The following is a 20135-nucleotide window of genomic DNA, read 5'->3' as shown; positions in this document are numbered from 1 at the left end:
CACTAGCCTGAGTTACAGTGTGATCTACTGAACGATATTCTATGCAATGCCAATTTATTGTGAAAAAAATTGTCTAAGATGCAAGCACTTGGCATATAACTGGTGCTAATAAATGTTTCCTCTCTTCTTTCCTAATAGTACATATTTTCTAGCTGATAACCCTAATGTCATTATTACCTATAAAGATTTATTGTTGAGGTATTTTCAAGAGTGAGTGCTTGAGTACACAGAATGATTTCTGATTAAATACATGTAAGATAAATGTTCCTAGAAAATAATAAAATATAATTAGCATAATGCTACTGTACACCTTAAATATTGAAGCAATAAATCCATGTATAAATCTCAGACTTTTTCTTACCTTAGCTCTGTGTTCCACATTTGCTTTTCTATCAAGCAGAAGACTAACCACTTCAGTTCTTCCTTGGAAGCAGGCTAAGGTAAGGGCAGTGTTCCGATTGGTTTCTATTTGAGCATTTATGTCAGAGCCCATGTCTAACAGGAGCTTAACAGCAGCTGTGTGCCCATTCATAGCTGCTAACATCAGAGGAGAAATGCCCAATTTGCTACCAGTTCTGGGGGTGGAGGTATGGGGAGAACAAAGGGAAAGAATAAAAATTTTAAATGTCCCAGAAAAATTGGATGAACTCTAGAGAATTCTATTTCAGGATTTATTTAAGATTCTTTGTTTTACAGGATTATTTAAAATAATAATTTTTCTCAGCCCTAGTAAGTCTATGAGATACTACCAAGACTCCATTAGAAATCTTTTACCACCTTAGAACTAGAATACTTTCTGTATCTCATTCAACATAATGACTTGGGCGGAAAAGTGATTATTAAATGATTAAGTTATTATTAAGATGAATTTTCCATCCTAAAGCATATACTTGCTTAATAAAAACTCCTAAGAAAACTGTGTTTACTCTTAGTACCATTAGAAATAGAGTAAGTGATGTTTTTTCAAGTTTATATCAATAGTTTTAAATACTTAAAATTAATCTTAATCTCCAACAATTTGGATTCTAAATTTGTAATGAAGGCATTTCCTAAATATGGCATTAAATATATAAGTGTTCTACAAATAGCTTTATCATAACACTCTTAAGGGGCTTATAGAGAGAGAATAAAACTTGCCTAGAATTAATCTCAGCTCCTGCATTTAGTAATATTTTGATAATGTTCACATAGCCACCAGAAGCAGCCAGGCTTAGAGGTGTATAATCAGAAACATTCCTGTGCTCTTTGTTCGCCCCTCGAGCTAACAATAGCTCCACCACCTGAAAAGAAAAGAGGAAAAGTTGTGTTTTCTTATGGTGAAACAATTTGCAAGGTGTACATTTCTGATTTATTTTTCTGATATATCGTAGAAGAAAAAAAAGAGGAAAGTCTTTTTTTGATCCTTTGCACAAAATTGGCCTCAAATGATACCAATAGGTCTTAGAAGCAACAGAAAGCTAGCTTCTCAATTAATATCCATTTTGGAATTTGCTAAAATGACACGGTGTGTTCATGCAAGGTCTGGATCTCAGATCTGCTGGATCTCAGTGTGTTGTTGTACAATGCTATTTTTTAAATTACTATTTCTGTTACTGTATCACATAGTGGTAAAATAAGAGTTTTTCATTTACATATGTAAATGTCTTTATGAATTTTTTTTAAGATTTTGTAAGCCTGAACTTACAACCCTGAGATCAAGAGTCTCATGCTCTAGCAACTGAGCCAGCCAGGTGCCCCTCTTTAAAATATTTTTTTAAATTTATAATCAATAGCTAAATGTTTAAAAACGTGAAATAAAGCTAACGCTTATTTTTTCCCCAACATTTTATTACAAAAATTTCTAAACATTCAGAAAAGTTTAAGAAATTTACATATACTCACTACCTAGAATCTACCATTAATATTCCACCACACTTATTTTATCATTATCTATTTGTCCGTTTTTTTGATACATTTCATTTCAAAGTAAATTGTAGACAGCTGCAATTTTCCTTAAAATACATCAGCATATGTATCATTATCTAGAATATTACTTGTTTTCAAATTTTGGGGGTAAAATTTGTAACTTACAGCAAACGCTCAAAACTTAAGTGTACATTTACTGAGTACTGACAAATGCATACAGCTAATGTAACCTAAATCCCTGTTATCTACTCATGCCCCTTTCCCAGTTAATCCCTCCTATAGACTAGTTTTATCTATCTTAGATCTTCATATAGATGAAATCAGTGTTTGAGAGTCCTTTCTGTGTATCGTGTAGCATTCCATTATATGAATATACAACAGTTTATTCTCCTACTGATGAACACCTTTGAAGTCCCTAGTTTTTGGCAATTTTGAATAAAGTTGGTGTTCTTTCAGAAATATATTTTCACTGCTCATGTGTTCTACCTAGTAGAATTTCTGGATGTATGTTTAGTTTTATAAGAAACTGCCAGACCTTTTCCAAAAGCGGTTGTACCATTTACACTCCCACAAATAATAAGTCCTGGTTGCTCCACATCCTTGGCAAGATTGGTATTGCCAGTCTTTATCATTTTAGCCATTGTAGTTGGGTGTGTGGTGGTAACCCACTGGGGTCTTAATTTGCATTCCCTGATAGCTAAAAAATATTTACCATTTATTGAAGTACTTACTGGCATCTTTTGTCCATTATGCCATTTAATGCACAAAACAACTCTTTGACACAGGTACTAGTATTTTCACCTTCATTTTACAAATGAGGCAAAGAAAAGTTAAAGATTACCCAAGATCGCAGCTCTTACCTTTCTCTTAGTACTAGTAAAATATCCTAAAATACTAACTGGGAAATAACAAATAATGTTAATGAACAGTGCTTTGTCTTAACATGTAAGCTGAAACTTTACTCATTTGAATAAAGCTATGACCAATTTTAGATTATGACTTTTGTCCATCACTTTTTTGCTCTTAGAGCCACTAACACTAGGTGGCTTATGCTACAAGGTTATAAAAACAAGACCAAAAAATGGCATTATGCTGTTTTATTTTACAGAGTCCCTTAAGCAAGAAAGTAAAAAACCGTAATCAAATTTCTAAAGTTATTAATTCTATTATGCAAAGATAACTGACTTTAGTTATCTCTCAAAGGGAATGGTCTATTCCCAGAAAGTAATAAACACTCAATATAAATTAGTTTGTGACTTTACAGTAAAATAAGTTTCCACTGTTTAATTACTTCAAAATACTTAACTGTTCCAATGACACCAAATCAAAGCAAGAGTGTTATAGGCAAAATTATTACCCTAAAAGATTTCTATATCTGTTACAACCTCATTTGTTACATTTTAATAAGAATATATAAAGATTATAGTATGCTATAGGTTTTAATATTGCTTTGAGAGGAAGGAAATCAAATGATCTTTTTAATTCAACATTGAAAAATTTCTTATCTTATATAAAGAATTATTTCAAGCTATATAATGACTGAAAATTTCAGTTAAATCAAAATTTTACTTTCATTATATTCTAAAACTGAAGCATTTATATTTCCAACTAAGTTTTTCAATTTAATGTTATTATTAATTGTAAAAAGTTCTGCCATAACATTTCAATTTGAGATTAATGGGGATCTCTACATTGTCTAATGTGGCAAGATTATTTATCAATTCAAGTAGCTTATTTTTTTCTATCTTACTTCCTATCATTTGGGTTAAAATTCTTTTAATATCCAATCACCTCTACTGTGAAATACAGGGGGAAAAAACATGATACAAATGTATTCACATTATCAACCAGAAGGAACAGCACAGTAGAGACAGGTTTTTTGTTGTCTCCTATGCAGAACATCTGTAGAAACATGTACATCTAATTGTCCACACATATAACTATCTACTCCAAATATAAAGGAGCAAAAATCATACATTTAAAAATTATAAATCGGCCAAAGCAAAAATTTTATAAAAAACAAAAAACAAAAAACTCTATTATCACTAGGTTCCAATTCTTTTTAATCCACAAGATAAAGGATCACTTTCTATCCATGTACCATTTTATTAGATTTTCCATTCTTTCTGTGTAAGAATTATTCTATCTCTTAAAGAACTTTTATCTTCTATTTTACTAAAAAACTCTAGTGGGTTTAGCTGATTCGAGTTCAATATAACCTGATGTGATATGATAGGCAAAGGACGGGGGGCGGTGCAGTTTAAGATGCACAAACAGGGAGGTAAAAATCTACCACTTCAGTGGCCAGAATAATTTAGAAATAATACTTCAGGAGGGATATGGACATAATGGGTAAAACAGCCAGGTGAGGGATTTGGAAAAGGTATCTTCAAGCTAACAATCAAGACAGGACACACTTCAAATAGAGAATAGGTAACTGGCAGATACAGACTCAAGTATCTGTAGATACAAGAGGGTATAAACCTCTTTCCATTAATTCAAAGAATAGAATTAAGAATAGTGGGGAAACTTAGGGAAGGCATAACTCAGGCTTGATAAACAGGAAACCTCTGTAACAGGATGGTGAAAAGAAAGCAAGACATTATTAAGCTGACCTGCTTAATAATGTAAGTAAGGTCAGTAAGAAGGTCAGTAAGAAACTGACCTGCATGATCTAGGGTACTTCTTAAGTCTAAGATTCAACAACTCCCTAACTGAGAAGTTGTCAGTCCATAGAGACAGCACAACCGGCTAATCAAAATCCTTACAACCGGATTTAAAAAACGGATTTAAAAAATTAGGTTGTCCAGCTGATCATTAAATTCCACAAAAAGACACACATGGGTATAAAGCTATAACTTCTTGGGCCTATACCGGATCACACCGGCTGTTCTACCCTACTTAAAAAATGAAAAGGTCATATAATCTTATCTGAGAATCTTTCTACCAGAGTTGAGAAGGAGTGGGGGAAAAATGAAAAGAACAACTAAAAACTGAATGCTCTTAATTCCCTACTAATCTTATAGATAGAGAGCAACAGAGGCTGAGCTTAAGTACCTTTCATACCAGGTACTCTGGGATAGGAAAAGATGAGTGACTATAGGCCCTGCTTATCAGGAGTTTACGGATTTGATTTGGAATGGCTTAATCACTCCCTTAGTCTGAATGCAACACACAGGGATTCCCATGGCAGGTACTACTTTTAGATGAACATAATAATGTTTAAAAATGACTTTGTAGACATGATGGCTTATGCTAACAAAATACTTGAAATTATTACCATTAGCAAAAAAAGTTACTGTGATAAATCCAGATGTCAATCCATTATTCCCATCAAATCATTTAAGTTAAAATATATATTTGCTAAACAGATGGACAAATATTTCACTGGGGAAAATGTTACCTCCTGTCTTCCCCCGGAACAAGCCAAAGATAGTGGTGTGTCCTTGGTTCTTTCTGACTGGGCTTCAATGTCTGCACCATTGTCCAGCAATATTTCCACAACACCAACATGACCAGCTGTGGCAGCCAAGATAAGTGGAGTAAAACCTGGAAAAAAATAATGATCTTCTTACTACATGCTAAGCAAAAAAAACCCACTGTTTTTCATTATATCTATCACAATAGGGCTGGAAGTAGTATTTCTTCACAGAACACAAATATTCCAGAAAAAAAAATTAACAAACCTAAGCCCTACCTTTCTTGTCTCGGTGCTCAATACTAGCTCCTCTCTCTAGCAGTGTTTGTACCAGCTCCTCATGACCACCAGCACAGGCCAGTGTTAGCGCCGTATCATGATTACTTTCAGTCTATAAAAAATTAATTTTTGATTAGGTTAATTTTAAAATAACAGATTACATAATATATACTTATACCAAATACAGACACAGATGTACCATTCTACTGTATCAAACATTTGGATATTAAGTTGTTTTTTTCCATCAGTGGCTAACTTGTGATTTTGTAAAGGCTATAAAATAACATTTGAACTTTATGGGCAATTCTTAAGCATGAAGGAAAGAAAGTATGATTTTCAACCATATGCTATTTACAACTACATGATTAAAAGAAATAGCGTTGGACTCACTTTTGCTTCTAGCCATTAATGGAGTAGCACAGAAAAGATCTGTCTTCCTATCTCAAACAACCGAAAGGGACAAACTATTTGAAATGATGGTGTTTAGATAAGCAGTGCATGGCAGTGATCTCCAAGGGTAGAAAGGATTAAACTCAACTTAATTGCCTGGAGAGTTTCAAGGCTGCTGTGTGTAGAGAGGGTACCCAAATACAGCCTGGCAATCTCCCTGAGCTGGGAAAACAGAGTTCAGAGCGGTCCAGATGGCTGGAATTCATGGGGCGGACCACTGGAGAGGAAAGCACGACAGAGTACATATCTGCATTGGGTATTCAGCTGAGGCTTTCAGCTGAGTTCTGATCAGCACATGTGCATGAGGAAAATTATGAGAGGCCAAGGAGAGACCACCAGAAGGCATAACAACACTCAGAGCTTACACAGGGCCAGCAATAGTTTGGTTCCCACCAGCTAGAGTAGAGATACATCAAAACACACAGAACATCAAGTAAAATCCTCAGCAGTGGGGCCAAATTAGCTGTTCTAGGCCCACCTAACAGAGCCGAAAAGCAAGCCTTGATATGAAAAAAGGGCTTCCAAGTAACTTAACTGCAGTTGAGAACAAAGCCCCAAAATACTTAAAGAACAACAAAGAAAAATACGTAATATACAGAATATTTTGAAAGACAAAGACAATCATAACTGACACATGATGCTTTATATAAGATTTACCTCTGACTTCTGCTAATGATAGTGACCAATACTGGATTTACTGGCCATACTCTATTAATATAGTTTAAAATGCTTATTTCATGAACAAAGTCTTCATACTTAGTACTCTAAACTTGTGCTATTGAAGAAAGGTAACTACCAGCAATATGTGGCTATTGTACTAGAAATACAGCTATATATGTGATCACTCTAAGCTGTAAGTAGAACATACAGACTGAATTTTGAAGACCTTTAGTACGAAATAAAAATGTAAAATATCTCAGTAGTTTTTTGGTTTTATGGATTACATGTTTAAACAATAACATTATGGATATATGAAGCTAAATAAAATACATTCTTATAATGTATTTCACCTATTTTGTTTTGCTTTTTCTAATGTTACTAGACAATTTTAAATTTCATGTGTCTTGCATTATTTTTCTACTACACAACACTGTTCCAAGCTACTTTCCCCCATTTTTACATATACATCTCTATTACAATACTTATCACCAATCTTCCTTATGCTAACACTAGTATGTGCCTATCACTCTCAGAGAACTATAAATTCCTGGGAGGTAATGAACATGTCTTATTCATGTTTGCATTCTCCACCTGTAAGTGATGCTTAGTCTAGGAAACAATAAATGATAGTTAAGTTCAGTGAATGACAACGGCTATGCAGGGTCACAGATTCAAAGGCTATTACTAATAAAACATATGAAATATATTTATTGTGTTCATGTATTTATGTAATATTTATTATATTTATGTAATAAATACAGAAAGGAAAGGCATTTTCTCCCAGAAGGTCAATAACTCTAAAAACCAAACTCTATTATAAAAGATGAGTAACGAGACAAAAGGCAAAATTGATAGAGTTGAGAAATAAGAAAAAGCCTACTAGCCAGTGATGAAGAGGGAGACCGCAAAAGCTGCTCTGCAGAAGAGGCTGGCAGAGAGCAGAGCTACTGACTGCAGAGATCAGGGATGGCCACAAGGGAGAGATGCACCAACTACAACAATGAAGGACATGAATACTTAAATGAGTGACAGCTCTGACTGTCTAATAGTATTTGATCTTCACTTCAGGTTTATCAGGAAGGAATTATTATGCTTGATTTCAGAAAGAAAGAGACAAAGGCTTAGAGAAATAATCCTCTAGTGGTCATACAAGCTAATAACTGATAAGGACTGGCTTAAAAAAACCAAGGAGATCTTGGATAACAAAACCCTGCTTTCCCCATTACACCATAAAGCAGTCCTAAGGCACAGCCAACTGAGGTCAATATAATGTTAAATCTATCTACCTTATATGCTTTCTATGTTAGTGACAATTAGAAAGTCAACTTTATGATGAATAATCTGCTTTATGATGAAGTTTATTAGGTTTCTCAAAGTCTTCTGGGGGTTAAAGAGTAATTTAGGAAAGCAGTACCGAGAATGAAGAGACAAAATTTGAAAAAGATAAGCATGGAAGATTTTAGTGGATTAGTAAAATATTGGGTTTTTTCCCCCCACATTATAAAACATCAGTTCAACTGACATTTATGAAGCACCTTTTATGTTCAAAGTACTCTGCGAGGTACTCCAGGGTTGACAAATATGAGTAAATGCAGTTCCTGTTCACTAGGAGCTTAGTGATTACAGCACAGGACAAATTTAGGCTCAAACTATGAAAGACATAGAAACAAGGTATTATGAGAATTGAATGAAAAATAATTAAAACTAAGAAAGAGGGCTTGTCAAATTCCTTGGGGAACTTAAGAGTAAGTAACTTCATTAACTAATATCTTATGATAATCTTCTAAGGACAATAATGAAAAAATTTAAAGATTCTGAAGTAAGGTTTCCACCTTCCTAATAAACACCTACATAATCCCCAAATGGTGAGAAACACTAACCTGATTTGCAATATTTCAAGAAACAAATTAACTGAAGCAGAAGTTTGGGTTAAAGTAACAATGGCTAACATGATATAGAATTAAAAAAAATGTGTTTTGAATATTATTAATCAAGGAAGTAATGATAACAATATAGGTGATGGCTTTCTGAAAGGTAACGTATCACTAAAGTCGTGTTATGTTATACTGGTTAACAAGCCACATACATTATCATATACCTATAACTAAAAGAAACCTGAAAGGGAGACTGATGCCCCAGAGATTTCTTTAGAGCTCATTCAGGTTTATATTCTAAAGAAAATTTCCATTTAGCCCATGATGCCATAAAATATACCATTTTTTACATGACAGATGTTGTTATGATGATTCTGGCTTATAAAAAATGTTAACATTATATTCAGTGTAAAAGTATTCTGTAAATTGACATGACTATTCAATTTTGTAAGACTGAAAAATAAGAAGGAATCATAAGACAGATGCAATATTAATGGAAAAAGCAACTTTTAATGAGCTGGAATGCAGGTGAAAAAACATACCTGAACTGCCTGTAAAAAACAATTACATCTAAGTAATTAATTTACTTCAAAAATCATTAGGACTTCAAGAGCTAACCAGTTTTTTAGACTTCCATAACCTTTATAATTCTAGACATCTCATTCTCTAAACATGTCAGAGGTCACATGTAAGATTCAAAAAAGATAAAAAAAAAAGGACAGCATTTAGGGAGAATGAGAATAATAAGAATATTCAGTAAAATAGTAAATAACCTGCTTAAAACCTCACATAAACAATCAGAATGCATGCATTTTAAGTAGAATGCTTTAATGGCTGCATATTGCATATCACCATTAACTCATTTTTCCTGGTCTCTTCAATTTTTCTCATTAAAATATTGTGATTAAACTGTTCTCTGTACTGCAAAACCAACAAGGGAAAAATATCCAAATGGTATTTATACCATTAAAGGCAAAACATAATTTTACATACTTTCTAATTTCAGTCTTGGCATCTAAGTCAAATTTAATGCCTACCCTCTTTAAAAAATAATCATGGAGGGAGGGGGGTGGGGGAATGGGTTAGCCTGGTGATGGGTATTAAAGAGGGCATGTTCTGCGTGGAGCACTGGGTATTATGCACAAACAATGAATCATGGAACACTACATCAAAAACTAATGATGTAATGTATGGTGATTAACATAACAATAAAAAATTTAAAGAAAAAAGTAATCATAGATATATGTAATTGGAAAAAAGGTAAAATTGCATAATGCAATATTTATTTTTCTCTTTTTTGAAATGTACCAGAACCATTTATTCCAAGTTCAAGGAAAGCCTTTAGAAGTTTGTGAATAAAAAAGACAAGCAGTTCAGAAATACATGAAAAACATGTGATAAGAAAAAGGGAAGGAGGGGATGGGAACACAAGTTTTACACCCATGAACAGAACAACTGGTACTTTCTCACTTTTAGTGGCTGTTAGAGTCAATCAAAATCTCACACAAAATACAGAAAATACATAACTCACCAGTATTCAACTCTAACCTTCAGCCAGATTTACTGTTTCATACAAAACCAACAGTTCTTAAAAATCTGTAAATGATTACTAATTTCTATATGGAGAATACCCAGATATAAATTTCTTATACCATTCTAGCAAAATAAAAATTGGAGCTACGCTATTAAAAGATAGTAAAACAGTCTGAAATCATTCCTTCAAATTATCATTTATTGATGTTTCTTACAATAAATTTTGATAATGGTACAGTATATGGTATTAAAATATAATATATATAATAATATAAATATATTAAAAATATCTAGACAAGGGGCACCTGGCTAGCTCAGTCAGTAGAACATGCCACTCCTGATCTCGGGGTCGGGAGTTCAAGCCCCACACTGGGTACAGAACTTATTTAAAAAAAAAAAAAAAAAAAAAAAAGGATAAAAAAATACATCTAGACAAACTTGATTCAATAAAACCATTACATGAAAGGTAGAGAGCCTGTGGCACATATGTGCACACTGAAGGTAACTTCTAGTTATATTACATAAAATTTGAAGAACCTTATAAAGAATACAAACTCTCATCTTCAGCATTCTTCAAGTTCCAGAAATTACACATGATTTCTGCCAATCCTTGTTAAAAATTAGTTTCTGCATATAAAGATCAATTAAAGAAGTTTAAAGTATGACCATTTTAAGAATCATTAGCATTTTTAAAAAGAGACACACTGAGGGTTTAAAAAAATTAACATTCCTTTTGTCCTTCTTTAAATTAAGATTTGATACAAATATGTGGTATGGCCAAGGAAACATGCTGAAAAGCCACAAAGATGAAAGACACACGATCCTTTGATCCTTCAATACCAAGTTCAACCCAGTTCTACAACGCTGTACCTTTATTGATTGATTGATTGATTGATTGAGGGGGGGAGGGAGAAAGTATGAGCGGGGGGGAGGTGCAGAGGGAGAGGAAAAGAGAGAACCCTAAGCAGGCTCTGCGCCCAGCACAGAGCTCCACGTAGGACTCGATTCCACAACCCTGAGATCAAGAGTCGAATGCTCAACCAACTGAGCCACCCAGGCACCCCTATAATGCTATGTCATTATTAAATATAAATCACTGTGGTTCATCAAATGAATACTTCATAATTTTTTAAAAGGCTATAGAGTATGGTAGTTAAGGAGGGAGCCTTTAAAATCAGACCCACTGAAGTTTGACTCTCAACCCTCACTTCTTAGCTAAATGAAGTGATCTTTTAAGATTTCATTTAATTTGACAGACAGCAAGAGAGGGAACAAAGCAGAGGGAGTGGGACAGGGAGAAGCAGACCTCCCACCGAGCAGGGAGCCCGATGTGGGGCTCGATCCAGGACCCTGGGATCATGACCCGAGCCGAAGGTAGAAGCTTAATGACTGAGCCACCCAGGCGCCCCGCTAAATGAAATGATCTTAAGCAAAATGTTTAATCTCTCTCTTAGCCTTGGTTTCTTCATCAGGGAAATGGGTATTTAAAAGTAGCTACTTCATATATGCGATCTGAAGATTAGACAATTCCTTAAAATTGCCCTTGACAATTTTAAGTGGTCAAAAAAAAGTCAGCACATACAACACAATGAAAATTTGGAAAGCAAGTAAGGATAGAAGTGATATTTCTTTTTCTTTCACAATATTACCAAAAAACACTTTAATGAAAAGGAAGCTTTATTTTCATAGGTTAAGAGTACACGGTCTTAATAGGTCACACACACATATCCTTCCTGAAATTCAGGTTTATAAAGAACTGATCATTTACAAAACAAAAAGTTTTATCATGTATACTGCCACCCTCCCCACCCCAGGTATTAATCAAAACACAAAACTAAACTGCAAACATTTCTCAGGCCTGAATAAGGCCATATACTCTACCTTGTTCAGCAGTCTTCTAAACTAAGCCTCTTAGCATTTCTTCAGGACAAAACACCAGCTATCCTCCCCTTTCCAACTTCATTCTGCCCTGAGATTACATGGTAAACTAATTTTTTTAAAAATTGGGATTTTGTTTTGTTTTGACTTAGTGCTGCAGACATAGACACACAGATTCACTACATATTTCAGTCAGCAAGATGAGAACTTTCCAAGACAATATAAATGCAATTGAGTACATAAATGGAAGAATCTTTTCTTTTCTGTGTGATCCATTATGAATTAGAAGCGTACCTTCTAATTCAAGATCAGAAGAAAATACAAACTAATCTTAAATAAGTTATTTCTTTTAACATGCTCTTCTAAAGTTAAAAAAAAAAGTTACCTGATGACCTTGGAAACCAGATCATCACATAATTATCAATAATAATCTGTACTTAGTATTTAACTTTTTAAAATGTGGATTCTAATTTATTCATAACGTGGCTCAGATCTCTGCCTAGAGAAAAAGCAGTCTAAGATGATTTAAATTACTGATTAATGTTTTTACTGATGGTATGATTTTAGTTAAAAACCATCCCTCCAGATTGGAGCTTACCTGTGCATCAATATCAATGGCAGGGTAGATAGGAAGCATGGCTGAAGGAGAGATGATAGGACTTGGAGTTGGAGTCTGAGGTTGGGAAATGGAAGCAGCGATACTGTGGGTAGGAGTGTTTGACATTGCAGATGCTCTTCCACTGACTGCTGTTGAACAAAATAACTGCACTTAATAAGGATGAAACACTGTTAGATAACAGTAAGAAATAATTATTAGAAAATATTTAAAGACTTCTTAAAACAAAATGTCTATAAGTAGACTGCCATAGCACTAATAACTCTTTTCTGGTTATTTTACTTCTGACTTTGGACAACAGTCTAAAAATAGAAAGTATATTGAGAATAACCCTTTTTCTAAGTAATAATCCATCCGAAAATAAAATTCCCCTCTTTACAGTATATAATCATAAAACCTCAATGCAAAATAACCCTGAAAACAAAAATATTCTTATGAATTAAAATTGAATATAAATGCAAATGGATAGTTGTCCATTGTATCTTCTTAATCAGAAAAGGAATAAAAGGTAAAATAGTCAAGTTCAGAGGGAGAAAAGTATGAGTTTTAACCTACCACTTTCACACCTCATATTCTAATGAAAGTAATTTCATTGTTTGGGGTGAACCTCACTCTCGAATCATTTAAAACTCTCCCTACTCTTTTACTAACTGCAGACAGGGGATGATATTATTCTGATGGTAGCCCTTTACTATGACAGCATAGTAAAATATAAAAATTTGATCCTCACACAGAAATATAGTTTCTCACATGTAGAATTATTCTGAGGGGGTTAAAATGCCCACCAATCAATCCAGCAATCACATTGACTTAAGAGGACAAAATTAAAAGATTAAGGTAGAAATAAATGTATGCATGCAATCAACCTTCAAATATAGATTATTGTCAGTTCTAAATATAATTTTGCCTTGATATTATTTTAACCAAAATATGCAAATTAAGAAGGGGCTGATTAGGTCAGTACTTGGGGTGGGAGAACTCCAAAGGTGGTGGCAACTGAGGGTATTTTACTCCCTCATGGATTCACTTCTGGAGTTAATATGTGAACATCAATCCTTTCTCCCCCCACCCCAATTAAAAATGCTATAGCACTGAAGTCTGGACATTAATCTTTGGATGGTCAACAGTAGTGTGGATGTGTGTTACCAACATACTTATCAACTACATCAGACAGAAAACAATCATGATTCACAACTGGATCTGAAACCAGGCAAAAGAGGTTATGATCCTGCCAAGAATAAAAACTGAAATTGACCTTATTTAACAATTATAAACATGATTGTCAATTAAGAAATCTATTTTACATGAAATCCTCAGTTCAGGCACAAACATACACTATATACATTATAGCAACACACATTCTATAATTATACATTTTTAAGTCCAATTAAAAGCTAAAGGAAAAACAAAGAAGGAAACAAAACAAAACAAAACACTGTTTGAATCCTTAGGGATCCAGATTAATAGGAAAGGGCATGTACTAATATATTAAATTGATCATCTAATGACCTTGATATTGTTATTCCATATAAATAGTTTTGTATGTTAAGAAAAAAAAAGATAATTTAAATGCACATATTCTAGATATAAATTTCAAAACCATATAAAATCTATGCCTTTTAAAATAGGTTCCATAATCTCCTGATTGATTTTCACAAATGAAAATGCTAAATACCAAAATTAGCTTAAACAGAATGAACACCAATCTGTCCAAAGAACTGGTTTTTATTTCATGATACTAAACAAAAAGTCTAAGCTTTATTGTTAAATGACTATATTGTTATTTACATTTTAATTGGAATAAGTTCTTTTAAAGAACATACGAAAATGAGTTTTCTTTTTTTTGGTCAAATAGTTTGTTCTTATCATCTCATCTAAAAGGAGATAGGAAAAACCAGTTTTCTCATTTCATTTCCTTTGGGGTACTTATGAAATTGGTTTATTAAACTGAAATAACTGCCTGTCACTCATCCATTCCCTATGGTGAAAAGTAACAACATGTAAATATGCAGGGATCTGAAGGAACTCTGGTACAGATCTTTACATACGGTACTTCATTTTAGGGTTAGATTTTAGAGAAGGAGAACCAGATGCTCTAGAAAAGTTTTACATCAGGTAGGGAAAGAAGGAACTTAGAGCACAGCAAAGGCAAGGTGTTAAGACTGATTAAACAGGGAACTGATTTTGCTATGGTAAGTACAGAGAACAGGGAAGACAGATTTGGACCAGCCAAGTACTAGAAAAAGAGACTGAACCTTACAAGAGCAGTCTAATAAATGGGAACTAAAGCATACAGAACAGCTTATGCTGCAGTGGGGAAGGAAGACTGAGCCTAAAGAGGTTATAAAGCATCAAGAAACCCAAAGAAAGAAATGGAAATGATCATCAGTCGACCTAAAGAACAAGTACTAACACAGAAGCTGTTTAACGAAAAGTCGTGGAAGTGAGTGCATGAGTATATGTGTATGTTTATGCATCTGCACATGCATGATGACAGGGATGGATTGCAGGTAAGTGGCTAGACGTTTTTAATCCTATTCTTCCTTCTGGTCATCTCTCCTCTCTCCATATAAATGGGTGTAATAAAGGGGTAAAGTATTTTTATAATGAGAAGTATTTGTCGTATTTCCTAAAAAATTATGTGCTTTTGAAATTCTTGTATATGAAAACACCTGGAACACATAGGCAGAATTTAATTGTTTTTGTTTGGTAAACCAATCAACAGAAAAACTACTTTACAGATCTCTGGTAATTCTGATCAGCATGAAAACTGTACAACTGGCAAATCAACGTTGATAAGTATGCCCAAGAACATCATGTAAATTCTAATAGCATATCAAAAAAATTTTAAGTATTCATTGGCAGGAATGTCCAGTCTTGATTTAACTGGATAAATAATACTTAACTCTATACATTCTTTGGTAGTTCAACTGACATAAGAGAAAGAACACCATGATGACCTAGACTAATGGCCATGTAAGTAATAGCAAATTTGGGACTTTTGGCTACTGTGCTCCAATTTTCATAAGATACTAATGTTTCTTTAATTGTATTCCTAATTATTTTAACCAGCTAATGGTGATTAATAGTAATTCTCAAATCTATAGAAAAGTTTTATATTTATCAATAAAAGAATTCTTACAGTTCTTACTAATGATTAACTGCAGGTTTTCCAAGGTAGTTATTACACCCTCTAAGATTAGCAGAGACCTTCATTCCACATAATACTGCTGGGGTGATACTAAAAGAAAACTGGGAAACTTAAAGAGCAATTTGTTAAGTATAAAATCTGTCTCATTAGCTGGTGCTTAGTTTCTGAATGTTGGCTAAATATCTCAACACTATACAGTTTAATTTTCTTTTATTCTTTTAAAAGATGAAAGACAAATTATATATAATTTCATCATAATATGTAACGCTGCCACAACAGTTTCAAAATTAGAAAAACTCAATCATCTTATAAGTATAGACCAAAGAATAAAAAAAAAGGGGAAGACAGCAGATAAAAACCACCAAATGCCAACAATTTACTACCTTTCTTTTTCCCTTTTCCTTCCTTTTCGAATTTTCTTTTTTACCTTTTTCTTAAAGAAAATTATCCTTCTTAGTATAGCATTCTTATGGTTTATAATCCTGTAAAATCTCATTCTACTTTGTTACAGAACTCATGAAAAGTAAGTACCAAAAATTAGAATCATTAAAACAACCTTCTAAAATATTTCCTCTTGCCAATGAAACTAATTATAATGAAATAAAATTTCTTTGGCTACACATTTAAAGATATATCATTTATGATACTGTCAGGGAACCACACCTTCCCACAATACAATTAGAAAGAGACTACACATTAACATTCACAGGGGATAAAACCACTGACATACAGTATAATCAAACCCCTATTTGGTTTGGTACTTTATTATTGTTGTAAAGGTGTTTAAATTTTGTTTGTTTGTTTCTTAAATATCCATCAGGTTTGAAGTCTGATCCATTAGGATATAAAGTATTTCTGTTCACAAATAAGCTTCCTGATGTGTCCTACTGGTTTTGTACTTCAACTTCTATCAATTTCCCAGTTTATTGGTGTGAATACAGAAGCACAAAAGCCAAAATTCAATCTTAGTATTCTGAACTTAAAGAGAAAAAAGAAAAAGAAAAACAAAAACTCAAACATCAACCCCACTCCTGAAAAAAAACCTAGATTCCCAGCCTACCCAGCTAAGCCAAAAAGTTTCAGTCACTTGTATTGCATGAACTAATCTTTAATTCGACCTGTATCCGTCTGAGAACTTCTGAGATTGAACTAATATTTCTAAGGATATACATGAGTCAAGAGTCCAAAAATAGTTCTCAAGTTGGGTAACGGCAAAAAATTCTGGCACACTCTTACTCGCCTTAAGCAAATCATATTTGATACCTGCTCATAACAATATAAACCCACCTGCCATGATGTCATCCAGCGTGTCATTGAGGGTCTGAGCAGGGCTGGCTACCATTAACCCTTGTTGTGTTTCTGTCAGAATTCCTTGCCCCAGCCCTGCCAACTGTGCTTGGCCCAGTACTGGCTGTCCAACTATCACTCCTTGCAGTTCTGTAAGATTTGCGATGGACCCTGGAGGCAAGGGACCTGCCGCCAGAGGCAAAGCTTGAGGCATGGCCAGAGGCTGGATTGGTGCAAAACCCATCTGAGCAGCAGTCTGCTGGGGTTCATCTTTAAGCAAAACGGGATCCACTTGCTGTAACCGTGCATAGTCTCCCTCGGAAAGCTGTTCTCCAACCCCAACAGGAGTTAGTAGTCCCAGATGTTGGCAAGACTGTTGCTGCTGCTGCTGAAGTTGAATTCTTTGAGCTTTAACCTCTAGATACTGCTTTTTTAGCTGCTGCTGAGTTTTCAGTTGTAACTCTCGTTCTACTTTCTGTAGTTCCTCCAAAATCTTTTGTTTCTTCTGAATTTGTTCCTCCCTTGTTTTGTTCAGCTCCTCGATCTTCTCCTTGGTAAGTTGGTCAGCGTGAGCCAGTTCCAAGGACTGCAGCTGTGCGTTCTTTTCTATGGCTTCTTTTATCCTCTGTTCCAGTTCTGTTAACTTTCCCTGAGCCTCTTCTACAATGCTCTCTGGAGACTGATTGGTGATGTAACCCTGTACATCCTGGCTGTTTGCTGGCAAATGGCTGCTGGACTTTTGTTTAGAAGCAGCTGTGTGAAAAAGAAACCCCCTCAGAAGTGCACATGAATGGCATCCTCATTACAGAGTTACTGTTGGGAGGTTTAGTGCCAACAGTTATGCACCAAGTTATCATATCCATAGAAGGTGAAAATGCACTGTTAAGGAGTTTAAAAACAAATCCACCTTCTTTATCATAAATACAGAATGTATGTATTTTATGTGCATAGAGTAATCTTTGGGAAATTAATTTTAAAAAATATCACATGGCTAAAATTAGACAATAGAGGGATGCAGGTCTGTGATATCGAAGTGGTGCAATTAAAGTAAAATCTAAAGCTATGTGTAGACACTTCATCTGGTCATAAAGATGTAAAAACTTATCATAAGAACAGAAAAATAATGCTAGATTATTAAGATGTAGGGAAAACTTAGACCTCTAAGTAAAGGTTTTTCCACATTTGATAGTCTATGACTTTTAAACACACACACACACACACACAAAGAGTACCCAAACCACTGAGAAGTACCAGGCAATTTACATCCAACTAAAATTTGTCTTTGCTGGGGGCCTACCATCTTCAAGACTGATAAAGGCAAGATATAAATTCACATATTCACACAGCTACCTGGCCAGTAGAGAATTGGGATTCAGTTTCCCTGGAAGAAAAGATGTTGGACTACGCCATCCATTGTATCTTCTGACAGCCAGGTGAATAAACAGATCTGGCTATGGGTATAGCAATCAGTTGTTTGCTACACCAACTGAAAAAGGTGCCAAGGCTCTAGATTGGTAGTAGTGACTGTAAAGAGCTGGTGGAAATACTTAGTATTCTTGTTGGTAAAATAATATAGGTAACCAAAAACCAAAAAATTAAAACTGCATTGGTTCTTCAGGTGAAACTTTTAAAAAGAAAAACTGATTGAAACTGGTAGCTGTAATGTTTTGGGACATAACTTAAGAACATGCATGGTGTAACATCCACAAGTCAAATATGGACCTCAGAATTCTAAACAAACAAGCATATCTGAAGTAACTTTCAGTTATTGGTTGAGAAAAGGTAGCCCAGATATAAAATCTATATTAAACCAGTTATTCTAAAATATATTTTAATTTTGATCTAAGTTGTTAAGCTTTAATATCACTACAGAAATTTAAGTAATTTACAAAAATGTCATCCAACTATACCCAGGCCTAATATTTTAACATGAATAGAAATGACCAGTTATTAAAGGAAATCATGGATAATCAGAACTGCATCAAAGATGAGCATCTGAATTTCTCCTGCTAATATTGATAATCCTAGCATAAATTAGTGCTATTAACTATCTTCTCTCCCAATAACATGCCTTATTCATCAGTAAAAAAATCTTTATGTCAACTTAGTAAAATTCACTTTTTGTGGAAAAATAATTATAAATGGATAGTTTTTTTTGGTAATCTTATCATTTTTACCCAGATAACATGTAAAAGACAGTCTTCAGAAGTATAACTGACCTTTATTCCTGATGGGAAGAGTAGTGGCAACATTGGCAGGTGGTTTGTCAGGCTCCTGAGGTGGGACAACCATGGGCAGTGCTTGAACTGGGACACGAGGAGCCTAAGACAGGAAACTGATTATATTTCTGCTTTTCCTACACACTCCATTAAATAACAGGCTTTAAATTAAGAATAAGTTACAAAGACTTCAAAATATTTGTAACATGGTATTAATCTCATACATTGACATATTTACTTAAAATATGCTGGCACCAAACTATTTTCCGTAACATTTTTTTAATGGACTCTGAATTCAAATGGTTATTCTGGCCATAGTAAGAAAGCAAAGCAAAATCACATCAATCTACAATCTGAATGTTATACCAGATTATATCATTAACCATTTCAACTACATAGCTATAAAGAGAACTACATATTATAACAAAAAATAGTCAAATCTAGTTTAAACTGAAACTATGAGCCAAAGAGGGATAAAGAAGATATAAAATGCTTTAGTTTTGAATCTTACCCTATTTAAATCGTGGGATGGGGGGGTTAACTGAGTGACATCTGGTGGAGGGGCTGAAAGCAAGTTATTAGGATAGTCCAAAAGATAGCAAACAACACTTGTATGGCCACCTTTCGCTGCTTCTATCAACATAGTTGAGCCATCCTAAGAGTGCATATGGGAGGAGAAAAAATATTTTAAAAAATAAGTTAAATTTACAGAACCATTAAGGAAGATAAAGCCAACAGGCCCCAGACATATTCAAATCTTAGGTTTAGTAAAGAACATTTTCTTCTAATAAAACAGAAAAAAAATGAATATACTTAAAATGCCATTATAAATGGAACTGGTAGATGGTATCTTGTAATGTTCAAT

The 20135-nt window shown here is 34.1% G+C and overlaps 1 protein-coding gene across 5 annotated transcripts in view; it reads right to left on the bottom strand.

The window, feature by feature from the left end:
- ANKRD17 (ankyrin repeat domain 17) overlaps positions 1–20135 on the bottom strand; it is a 159124-nt gene that overhangs the window by 38276 nt on the left and 100713 nt on the right. For 2 of the 5 annotated variants that reach the window (XM_028100587.2, XM_028100589.2), the window contains exons 13-20: positions 19782–19925; positions 19271–19373; positions 17052–17804; positions 12596–12744; positions 5603–5714; positions 5309–5454; positions 1138–1280; positions 362–575 (exon numbers count right to left, since the gene is read on the bottom strand). In XM_028100587.2, coding sequence (XP_027956388.2) covers positions 362–575; positions 1138–1280; positions 5309–5454; positions 5603–5714; positions 12596–12744; positions 17052–17804; positions 19271–19373; positions 19782–19925 — 1764 coding nt within the window. The remainder of the gene's footprint in view (positions 1–361; positions 576–1137; positions 1281–5308; positions 5455–5602; positions 5715–12595; positions 12745–17051; positions 17805–19270; positions 19374–19781; positions 19926–20135) is intronic. The other 3 variants (XM_028100588.2, XM_028100590.2, XM_028100591.2) reach the window with 3 other exon arrangements.

The sequence above is a fragment of the Eumetopias jubatus genome, unplaced genomic scaffold (genome assembly GCF_037043125.1).
Source record: "Eumetopias jubatus isolate StellerSeaLion01/CBP00866 unplaced genomic scaffold, mEumJub1_p1.0 scaffold_2, whole genome shotgun sequence".
Taxonomy (NCBI): domain Eukaryota; kingdom Metazoa; phylum Chordata; class Mammalia; order Carnivora; family Otariidae; genus Eumetopias; species Eumetopias jubatus.
The sequence above is the reverse complement of the archived record's forward strand: the minus strand, read 5'-3'. Positions and strand labels throughout refer to the sequence as shown.